The sequence below is a fragment of the Corvus brachyrhynchos genome, unplaced genomic scaffold (genome assembly GCF_000691975.1).
Source record: "Corvus brachyrhynchos isolate BGI_N302 unplaced genomic scaffold, ASM69197v1 scaffold633, whole genome shotgun sequence".
Lineage (NCBI taxonomy): Eukaryota > Metazoa > Chordata > Aves > Passeriformes > Corvidae > Corvus > Corvus brachyrhynchos.
The window spans coordinates 2,393,043-2,404,572 of NW_008237435.1; the positions used below are offsets into that span (position 1 = coordinate 2,393,043).

General features: G+C 35.9%; 1 protein-coding gene across 1 annotated transcript in view; it reads left to right on the forward strand.

Moving 5' to 3' along the window:
• The window catches only part of LACTB2 (lactamase beta 2), a gene marked incomplete at its 5' end in the record, with an annotated part of 18,275 nt that extends 8,849 nt beyond the window's left edge, over window positions 1-9,426 (forward strand). Inside the window, 3 exons of the mRNA XM_008631394.2 lie at window positions 2,729-2,877; window positions 4,629-4,710; window positions 7,217-9,426. Of these exons, the coding sequence (XP_008629616.2) occupies window positions 2,729-2,877; window positions 4,629-4,710; window positions 7,217-7,260 (275 nt within the window). The remainder of the gene's footprint in view (window positions 1-2,728; window positions 2,878-4,628; window positions 4,711-7,216) is intronic.
• Window positions 9,427-11,530: the final 2,104 nt, after the last annotated feature.

Sequence of the window (11,530 nt, forward strand, 5' to 3'; positions counted from 1 at the left end):
ACAGTTCCTCGGCAGAGCTCCGGCCATGCGGCTGGAGAAATAAACATCTCTGAAACATCTAGCAAGAATCTGTCTGTCCATATATATTTCCTTTCCACGAGACTCCTGGTTTGGTATATGCGTGTTGCAGGATCCCCACTGCAACAGCTGGGTAACTGCAGCAGAGGTAGTTTGCTTTAACAATACTTTCTGTATAAGAAAAGTACTTTGTCTGTGCTGCAGTATTAGGCCTTCATAATTCTTGAACTGTTTCTCTGTTCCCCATCCATGCTTTAGCACTCATGTTGTAGCCTCAGAATTAGGTGAATTTTTGTAACAAACTGACTGCTGGCTAGGTGAGAGTAGGTGAATTTTGTCAATCCTTCCCCTTCCGTGTTTCTTTTTGAATATAATGTGGGAATGACTAAGGCAGTCCACTCATGATATCTAATTACAGATGATATTTGATGAGAATCCTTGGGACAAAAAAAGGGCATTTTAGTCAGCAGAGGGCTCCCCATCCTGTAATAATAAACAATGTTCCTTGGTAATACAGAAAATAACAGTACTGGAATTAGGAGTCTGTGGAAGATTTCATGAGCCAATTGTTTTCTTCGCTTCTGTCCTTTGTGCTGTAATTTAAAGTAAGAGAATCTCACACTTCGCAACGTGTTATGAGGAAATAATATGAATCTATCTGATATTAAAATAATAATTTTCCATAATTCATGGAAAGACATTCGTATTTTGAGGGTGCTTTTCGTATGCTCAGAAACATTTTACATTTATTCAGATATTGATCCATTTATTCATTAATAAATAAATACCTGTATTACTCTCCCTGAAAAATGATGGATGGGAAAGTTCCACATCTGGATTTAGTTCCACGCTTTCTGAGATCATTTTAATGTACATATATTCATACACAACAGCTATGGATCAGATGATATAATGGATATGAAATCCCTTTAACTTTGCAAAATGGGGGTTCCATTTCAGGTTCTGACATTGGTCTTGTAGTCTAAGTCAATTAAATCACTTGGAAGAGTAGGGCCAGGTTTTAAGAATGCCTTATGATTCCATGGGTAACCCTTAATTTTGATTGCTTTAGTGAGACTTCTGTCATTAGAGAATGCAAGAGAATGGACAGTTAACATTGCAGTCTCTGCTTTGTATATCTTGCTATGTTTTTTCTACATTTAAAGTTTTGGGTTTATAAACTCTAACAGTAGAGATACTGTTATACTTGTAATTTATTTTGTAAGGAAAAATAGCTTCAGATTAAATATGTTTGAAATCATTAAATATAAATGCATATGACAGTATAGTTTTATATTTAGACATTAAATATCTTGTATTTATAATACTTTATTTAAACAAGGTAAGCTTCAATGTATACTTAGTAATTTCAAATGTGCTGAAGTGAGTGTATAAATTGAGATATGTATAAATATTTTGACTTATAGAAGGATAGATTCCTTTGATGCTTTAGTTCAAAACATGAAAAATCAGTTGCTCTTTTTCTATAAGCTGCCTGTCCTCTGGGAAAATAAGCTTTAATTTAAAAAGCTTAAAAAGTCATTTAATCAGTAAAACCAAAACTACAAGCAAAGAACATGGTGATTTTTTTTAAATAGTCAGAGAACCTCAAAAGAAACTGATTTTGATGATACCAAACAACTCCTAAAAGAAAGCTATGTCTTTTTACAGTAGTTTCTTTTATACTAATTTTATAAATTACTTAGAGTTTACACTGGCAGAGCTGGAAGTTGCTGCCGCTATTTCAGGTGAGTTGTACAGGCAAAGAAATAGGAAACCTTGCTATAAAAAGCATGTGATGAATATTTGTGCAAGTCACTTCCTCTACGGGTAACATATTAAGTTTAATTTCTGTGCGTGTAGCTCTCATGGCTGAACAATATTTTCTCTGTCATTTTAATGTACCATGAGGCAGTATTTGATTTTTCATAAAGGTTAGTGCTTTACCAATTAAGCCTTTTCATAATGTGATTCAAAAGCCTGTCAGTAAGTTGGAACATTTCTGATCAGTCCAGGAAAAAACATGTGTTTTGGTTATTAAGCAGTCAGACATAAAATGATCCACCCGTAACTTTCCCTGTGCCTTCCTTTTTTCCTGCCCTGACTCACTATGATTGGCTCACTTATTAGTCTTCTCTTAATTGTTTTTAAAAAATTAATAATGCTTGGGACAGTGTTTTTAAAGGCATAAAATACAGTGTATGAATCCGTTTTGAAGATGTGTTTGGGAAAATTACATGTCATAATTAAAGATGTCACCTTGGTGTTTGCCCCAACAGGACAGTAGTACGTACCTGAGTCCTTTGCATCAGCCATTATTGTTCCAAGGCCAGTATCAGTTTAAGTCATTAGTATCAATATCCTTTGGGGAGAGGAAGACGGGCAAACAGAGATAATACAGTAATCTGAATCTCATTTTTTAAATCTGTTCAGCAGTGAGCTCCTTTCATTTTTTCTAATAGCCTAGTCTTCCCTTGCTTTCCTTATTCCTTCTGAAGTATTCCCTTTCCCCATTCAGACTTTTCATATTCTTATTCTTCCTTTCCATCTTAATGGTTTTCAGATGCAGACTGTGATACAGACATTCGAACCTTTTTCTCATGACTTTTAAATCTACTGGAGTTTACATAAGAATGTTTCAATTATTCAATAGTGTACTTAATTACAAATGTAAATAATAGTGCTCTGGTACATGTGTTTTGATTTTTAGGTCATGGCCCAGTAGTACGTGATGCAAATACTAGAATCCAAAACTACATTTCTCACCGACTTGCACGTGAACAGCAAATTCTAAATGTTTTCCAGCAGAATGCTGGGAAATCATACACATCCTCGGAGCTTGTAAAGATAGTATACAAGGTAATTGTTGATTAAAAGTTTTTTAGATCAAACTAAAGCAAATGGAGTTTGTGTTCATAAAATTTGTATGTAAGTGGAAACCATGGTGGCTTTTGGTGAAAACCATGGTGGATTTTTAAAAGGGATAAAAAATACTTCTGCCTGTTCAGGGTTCACTTATGACTGTGCATTTAAATTGTCTTGTTTAAGCATTTAATTGGAGCGGGGCCCAGACAATTCTTGGGAACTTATTTAACTATCCAGATGGTCTTAGGCACAGTTTCATAAGAATGAGCAAAAATAAAATTGTAGTGCTTGGTTCAAGGTGAAAAGTTTGACATGACTGTTAGTTGTGGATTTCCCAAAGTGTGTTTGGAGCATCCTGAAGGTTGGCTAAAAACTTCCAGTTCTTGGTTTATCAGTCTGCAGGAGATTGCAGGTGAACTGCAGTTCCACAGAGGAGGATATTGCAGCTGAGAAGTTGGATAGTTTGTATGTGTCATTAGACTGGTGTAAGAGTACTTTTTTGCTACTTCATCATCCTTCATGTAACCTCTGCAATTTGTCCCTGTGGTGTGGAATTGCCCTCATAACAAGCAGAGTTAAGAGATACAGCTTTTCTACTTTGGAGAAAGATGTCAAAGTTGCCAGTGGCTGTGGCTTGGGAACAGGTCTGTAACAGCTTCTCAACTCATTTTTCATGGTTCAGCTGATCCCCGGTTTCCAAAAGAATGACTACATCACACTGAACATTTTGCAGTCCTGATGTACCATTACCTATGGCAGTTCAGCTTCCGCAGTTCTCCTGCCTGATCAACTAGGTTTTAAGTATAGAGCCATTCTCATATTTCTGTAAATCACAAACTGCTTGTCCTGTCTATGTAAGAATTTTTTTCAGTACTATTAAAGCTTTATATTACGAAACAAAGTATATGCTTTCAGAATATTCTAAAGGTTCATGATTTATTTAACTAGTTTTCTAGTGAACTTTCCTGCCACACATACTATTTAAAGAACTTTTTACTTTTCAACAAGGAAAAAAGAGCTTTACCTTTAGGATGATAGAGCCGGAGAGGGGGATTTTGAGCAATCGTCTTACAATCATAGAATGGTTTGGTTTGGAAGGGACTTTAAAGGTTGTCAGTTTCCATCCCCGCTGCCATGGGCAGAGACACCTTCCACAAGACCAGGTTGCTCAAAGCCCCATCCACTTTGTCCTTGAACCCTTCCAGGGATGGGGCATCCACGGCTTTTCTGGGCAACAGGTGTTACTGCTTTTTATGTAATGAGCATTGAAAAATTTTGAGATATTTTGTCCTCCTGAAGCTGTTACATTTTTTTTTATTGTTTATTCATTCACAGATACTAATTGCTACAGGATACTTAAACATATGCAAATGTTGTCATGGAATAGAAGTGATAGATATCTGTGGAGAAATGCATCATAAATTTGTCTTTAAAAATACTCAGCTACACTGACAACCCAGGGCAGACCAAGCTCTGAAGAGGAGCCTTCTTAGTGCTGGCCAAAGTTTTCATCATACAAATGGATAATGCAAAAAAAACAAGCAAAGTAAACTAAAATGTGTTGTTAGACTACTTATTTAACTGGTATAAAATTGATTTATCCATCTTAGTTTCCTGGTGTTATGTAACTAACTGAATGTTCCACATACCAATGCATGGTAATAAACCATGCATTCTCTATATTGAAAAAGTAATTGATGGATATTAAAACAAATACAAAATGCATATTTTTTTGTTCCCATTAGGAAATACCTGAAAATTTACTTCCAGCAGCAGAAAGTAACCTCCTAGTCCACTTGAAGAAGCTGGAAAAAGAAGGAAAAGTGTGTAAGTGGTGGAAGGAGGGTCATTTTCATTTTGATGTTCTATGCACTATTTCTCATGTTATTTTAGTGCGTTATTTTCTAGGGAAAAAAAATGCAATTTTTTGCAGTAGCTGTCCATCAGACAAATTGAAGCAGAGTAGTATCTAAAATGGTTGTACAGTATTTCCAAACTTTTAGAAAGTATTTTGTAAAGTATTTGAGTGCTTAAAGCTCAGATTACTGCTATGCATATACCTTTAAATTTTTATTTAAAACATACCATAATATGCATTCCTAATGCTAGCTTTTATACCTTCCTGTATTTTCTGAAATTCATACCTAAATATGCATGTACAAGTTAAACCCATTTTATGGGTTTATATTTAAGTTTTTGCTCTTGCAAAATGCAAGTTTTTGTGTCTATGTGTTAATAGTGATGGTTAAAATCACACAGTGTAAATTTTTACAATTTCTGATTAGTACAGTACTAAGTAGAGCTGCTGTATTTAGTTTACTGTTTTTACATTGTGCCTTTACTCTTGTGAACAAGGTGAAGTATTCTATTTCTGTAATGGCATATGCCTGTGGAAATGTTACTCAGCCAAAGCTAAGGAAAATACTTCTTCCTATACAATACGTAACTGCACCCAGGACTGTCTCTTTATAAGTAAATAATTACATTCATTTACAGCTGTTGCAGATTTTCAGCATTTACCAACCTGAATAACAACATGAAATCAGTATATTTTTTTCAACTTAGACCTTCTGTTTGTCTTAATGATAGAACGGCTGCTAGGTGCAAACTGAAAAATTGAGACCTAATTTTTCTAATAATAATGACAACCTGCTTTTTATTCAAAGAAAATAGACTAGAATCACATGAATACAGTCATTACTGAAGTTCAGGAAATGTTCTCTTTAGTCTTTTGTGCAGAATGCCATAGAATCTGTACCAGCGTGGTACTTACTGCACCAGCTTTTAAATATTGTCTCAATTCTTGGTTATTAACATATGTCAATGACCTATACATTTCTCCAGATTCATCAAGGACCTCAGGTGCTGTTTATCCCTTCTTTTCACTCTCAAAGTAGTTCAAGCAACAGCATTTTCTGTTGAGATCCAGTAGTGGATAAATTAACTTTCTCATTAAAGGTAGTCTTCCCTACAAGAGACTCTGCATCTTGAATGCCCAGGAAATAATTTGGTTGAGTGAGCTACTGACTTAAGGGTTTGTTTTCTCAAAACCACCCTTTTCATGTTTACCAAACAAAAATAATCCATTTCTTCTCAGAAATCACTTTTCAGTTTTGAAGAGAGAGCAGATACAGTCATGTATCTGTTCACAAAGTATCAGCTACTTCAAATTATTAGAGTGGTTAAATAACTAGAGGAGATGCTAGTCAGAATAATTGTTGGGACTCTCCTACTGCAGCTGTTTTGTTTTTAAACTTGAATTTGTGCTCACAGAGAGGGTGGGACACAGTCTCATCAGAACACTTGGTGTTATGTGCTGATCTCTGCAGTTTAGGCCCAGACCTATGGTAAATGCTTAACATCACATCACCTTTGCCCATTTTTCAGTTCAGATTAAGGGCATCTGTTAAGGAAAACTGATTCTGTTGATTCTGAGCATGTAGCATACAAATGCTTGTGTACTCATGGTACTTGCTCATTTGATTTTAATATCCTTTGATGCCCTTCCCATACTCCACGACCTTGCAGCATCTCAAGTTTTGTTCTCATTATGGAAGACTTGAGCTGTAGACATAACACTGTCTGCTTAATTTTCACATAACTTTTTTCCAAAGAAACATCTTGTCAGTATCGATAATGAATGTGACAAGCATATTACAACCTTACAAGTGAGTTACTCACTGCAAATTATGGCCATATGCTGCCTGCTGCAGTCATTAATTAACCACTTCATACTAGGGATTGTGGGTTTTGTCAGTACATAACTTTTGTAACTGTAATTGGGAGTGACACTGCCTCTTACAGATCTGCTTTTCTTACTTAAAACAGAAAAGTAATGTCTTGTAAGCAGGAGCATGGCACAATGCTCACGTGTAAGCTTTCTCCCATGTTTGGGTATAAATAATTTGGTCATTGTTTCACATCATAGCTGATGAAGAGATAAAAATAATTTGGCTGCTCTTAATTTATCAGCACAGACTTTTTTCCATCTGAAGGTTATAAATTTCAGAAAATGCAACAAGTGCTCTGCTACCTCAGATTTCTTAATATCTAGAAAGTTTAATATACCAAACTTTAAATAACTAGAGGATCATTAAAACCTTTTTATCAATCACTCTTTATACTGCTAGGTTACATTGTGAAACAGTTAATGTTTATTACCTTCCATTGAAACTGAACACTGGCCTGAAGAAAAATATTTCATTAGTTTTAATAAAAAATGTCACGTGTAGACATACATATGCATGTACAGGTTAAATTTGAGATTATCTAATGCTTATAAGTAAAATCTAAGTGTTGATTTGTGACTAATTTGGTCTCTTTTTCTTAACAGTACGTGATGAAACACCCAGCTTCAGATGGAAAAACAATTTATAAGTTAGGCAAGATTGCTCAGGAATGTATTTAATCTACATGGTTTCTGTATGAAAAAACATAATGATGAGTTCAGAGTATATGTAAAAAAACCCCTTTTTTTAAAAAAAATAGGTAACAATTTTAAACCAATGTTACAGTAAGTTAACTAATGTTTTTCACGTTCTACTTTATTGGAATTTTAAAAATATCCTGGTGAGTACTGAATTAATAAAATGGGATGAGTGTGAAGAATTGAATCTTACCTCTGTTATAAAATGCTGAGTTTTATCATCAGTGGCAGGAGACAAATAGCAAGGTCTTATAAACTTAATACTATGATATCATAAAGCAATATTATAAACCTAATAAATCACATATACAAAAGAAATCTTTAGTAAAAAAAAACCAGAAAATATGTTATTCTAAACCTGGTTTCACCTTCTTGTGCTTCTCAAAAAGTGATTTGCTAATAAGTTACCTGTACATTCTAAAAAACCAAGTTATTTTTGCTAACAGATGTAAATACTGGGGTTTATGTTCCTTTGCTAATTCAGCTGAGTGTGCTCATCTTCATTGGTTGCTCAGTGCAATAGGTGCAATAGGAAAGTAATTTCAGGCTTCTGTGTTTTTTGGTGGAGACACCATTTCTATGGAATTCATTCAAAGGATTCATTAATTTTAATTAACGAATGTCAAAAAATGCACTGAGTTAGAGCAGACTCTTAAACTCTTTATAAGGTTCTGCAAGAATGTGATTAAAAAGCTGTATAAATTTACATATGTGTTACAGGCCATATGAAGTTAACCTTGTCTGTGACATCACAACTAACAATCTTTAAGTTTTGCTGCTGATCCACTTAAACTACAAATATTTTAACGAAAAGGTTGTATTTGGTTGTAAGATACTGTATAGTATATAAAAGTATGTTTGGAGATTAATTTAAACTGCAAGTTCAGTTCTCTGTGTACCTTATGCTTGCAGAATAGTGCATAAATATTTGCATTACTTTGTGTATTCAAAGTGTGTGACATTTGATGATACATACATTTCTTATAATGTTGGCTCAGCCTTAAAAAACAAAAGCAGACCTGAGATGTTTGAAAGTATCAAGGACAAATATACGTCCTTGAAAACCTTTCACCATTCAATCCTGTACCCTCATTTGTGTAACATGCATGTTTGGGTACTGAAGGCATGTCTTAATAATTGACATTATTTTATGAAGCTGATGGCATTTGTTCTGATCAGCTGAGACAAATCCAAAACAAAAATACTCCCAAGAATAGCAACCCAAAACTGAAATCATATTCTGAAGAAGTAGCCAGACCCCTGAAGAAGGGAAATAATTACTTTCTGCCTAAAATGATGCTTCTTGCAAACTTCATTGATCTGAAACTTGGCCACATCATGACACATGCTCACTTGTAATTTTTTGTGCAGTGCCATTTTGAGGTCTTTCTCAGGTCTTCTAGGTTTCCTTCCTATTGTATTTTCTGTTTACTTGCATTTTTCCAGATACTTTCTATCCCTTCCTCCCTCAAACATTTTTTTTCCTCAATTCCTTTTGGAATAGTGACTTCATTTTCACATGGACTTCTTTTCATTAATAATTAGTTTTCCTATAGCTATTCCATGAATTTATAGTTACCTTTTCCATTGTTAGGAATAAAAACATAATTATCACTGCTTTTTTGAAAAAGAAAAAAGATAATTCACATGATCTGAATGGTGTCATTTTGCTTCAGGAAAATAGAATCCTCGGTGAAATGACAGTTTTCTGTCATGAGGTCTGAGAACCTAAGACAGCAGGAAACTGCTATGAGGAGGTGATGTCTTACTACCTTTCTGAGCTAAAGAAGAAATCCAATTTCACTTAACAATTTCCTTCTGTTTTACTATACATTTTTAAATACATGGAAATGGCTTTAGAATCCAATTAAAGAATTGCTGGAACTTGAAGATAACAGAGAAAGCAAGAGGATACAAATAGAAAACTCCATGTTCTGTGCTGTGCTGCAGCAAATGCCTGACATCTTCAAAAAAAACCAAGGAAAAAGACTGTTCAACCAGGCATGTCATTAATGGTCCTGTATGGTGTCTTTGGAATATTAAGAGCAGAAATTGCACTGTTACTAAGATATATATATATAATAAAGGATACTTTGCTATGGTGTGTTGAAAAAGTCTCAAGGTTCCTTGTTGATTAGGTCAAGTGGAATGTTTATTTTAAAAAGGTGGCAATGTAAGCTATATGCCGTGTAGGTATAAAAATGGGGATTAGCCTGTTCACATCCCTTGTGTGAACATGTTCATCTGTGCAGAATGCATTAAAAGTTACAAATAAAAAGATGGGAGGGAGCTATTTCTGTCTTACTAGGTTAGACTGGCTAATACCAGTTGCTGGGATAGCTTTCTGAACAGCTGGGGACAGAAGCTGGAGGAAGCACAAATTGTGTTTCCAGCCTTCCTGCCAGCTAATTTCAAGATCCTGTGCTGAGAGGCAACATCATTTATTATGTTTAAGACCTAGAAGTTTGATGGTAGGTATAACCTTTTTTGAAGTTTCCCATTCTGTTCCTTGCTAATTTGCTTGCTTGTGTTTGTTTTAAAGTACTGTTCTTGGTTCTATCTCTAAGCATGTTTGATGACAAGTAAATTCAGGAAAGGTTCCCAAATAGACAAGGGTATTCCTCTGTTTGTGTCTTGTTACTGCAGGTGCCGTAATACGCTTCCTGCCAAAGTCACCATGATCTTGCCACCTGAAATGCTGTATTTGGTTTGGTTGGCAAGGTCTTGGCAAGCCACATGTGATGGTGGCTTCTGTGATGAGATGCCAGAAACTCCCCCTGACTCAGATTGTAGGGAATTTCCTTCCTAAATAATGTGATCATTTTGAAGCCCAGCATTGGAAAATGTGGATGTCTGGAAAGAAACCTGGCGAACGTAGACTAGCCACCCATGGCACGCAGCAGACTGAGGGCTGACCATCCCACTTTTCCTAAAGTGCCATACAGAACTTCATGTGGCAGAAGAAGAAACTCCTGATAAAAGGAAGGTGTGGAAACTTCAGGTGCGGCAACAGGTTGCCTTGTTTTCCATTTCAGTGTAGCAGTTTACAATGCATCATCAGGACAAACACACAGCCAAGCTGAAACCGAGGGCCTGTATGACAGGATATCTAGCCAGGCACTAGAGGCACTTGCTGATTAAAGCTTGGGGAAAGCATGTCTTGTCCCAGTTAAGTCCTGTTTGTTATGTTCTGTGGAGATGAGATGACCTGATTTCTTTTAAGTGAGGTGGGAAATTGATGCAAACTTCTCTTGCAAAAAGGAGTCCAATTTTTATTCCAACCTGGTATATTTCACAGGCGCAGTATGTTGCATCCATAACTATACCGTGTGCAATCAGGGATACACTTTCACATTGTTATCGTTGAAGTAATGTTCTGCTTATTTTACATTTACAGAATACTGGTGCAGCCAGGGGATTAAGGCACTTCTAGAATATAAAAAAATCTTGGGACTAAAATATGAATGCTTCTTCTGTTTAATAATTAAAAAAAAATCCAGCTGTGAAAAGAAATTTTTCGGTAGCTTTCTCTGTATTTTTAAGTGTCCTAGATCATCTCCAGACACCAAATATAAATTCATAGAAAACCTCTGAGCATCTGTGCAGCTGATGGAGGTGTTTCACAGTTGAAAAACCTGGTCTTACACTGATCAGTCTGTTCCATGACTCACTGCTCCATACAGTTGGAAGAAATTAACCTGTTTAAAACAGCTCATTCAATGTATGTGGTGCACACTCAGTTCTGGCAAGGCAAAGCAATGCCAAATAGCTACACCTTAGTTTCTTGCCCTGTATTCATTAGCTACCGGCAGCAAAAGCCATTCTGACAACACTTAATTTCAGCTATAAATTAGTCCAATTCTTTATATTTCTTTTCCATATATCCACGGGGAGTGTCTGCCTGACAGAAACCTAAATGAATAAAAATAGCATGAATTTCGCGAGGGTTGAAGGGCCGCTGCACTCGGCCTGGATCAGCGCCGCATCAGCGTTGATTTTTTCAGACCTCTTCGTTCATCGCTTTAACTTTGCAAGAGCCTTCTGTTACTGAGTTGGTTTTTTTTAATCCACATCTAGCTTGTCTCGTAATGTCTCTTCCCTCTGTGCTTCCCGGTTGGCTTTCTTCCTGTCTGCTTTCTTGGAATTGGGTGTCTTGTTACTGTTCTTTCTGGCTACACAGAACAGTGTGGGCAGAGTGGCGGCGGGAGCTCGCTGCCGGCC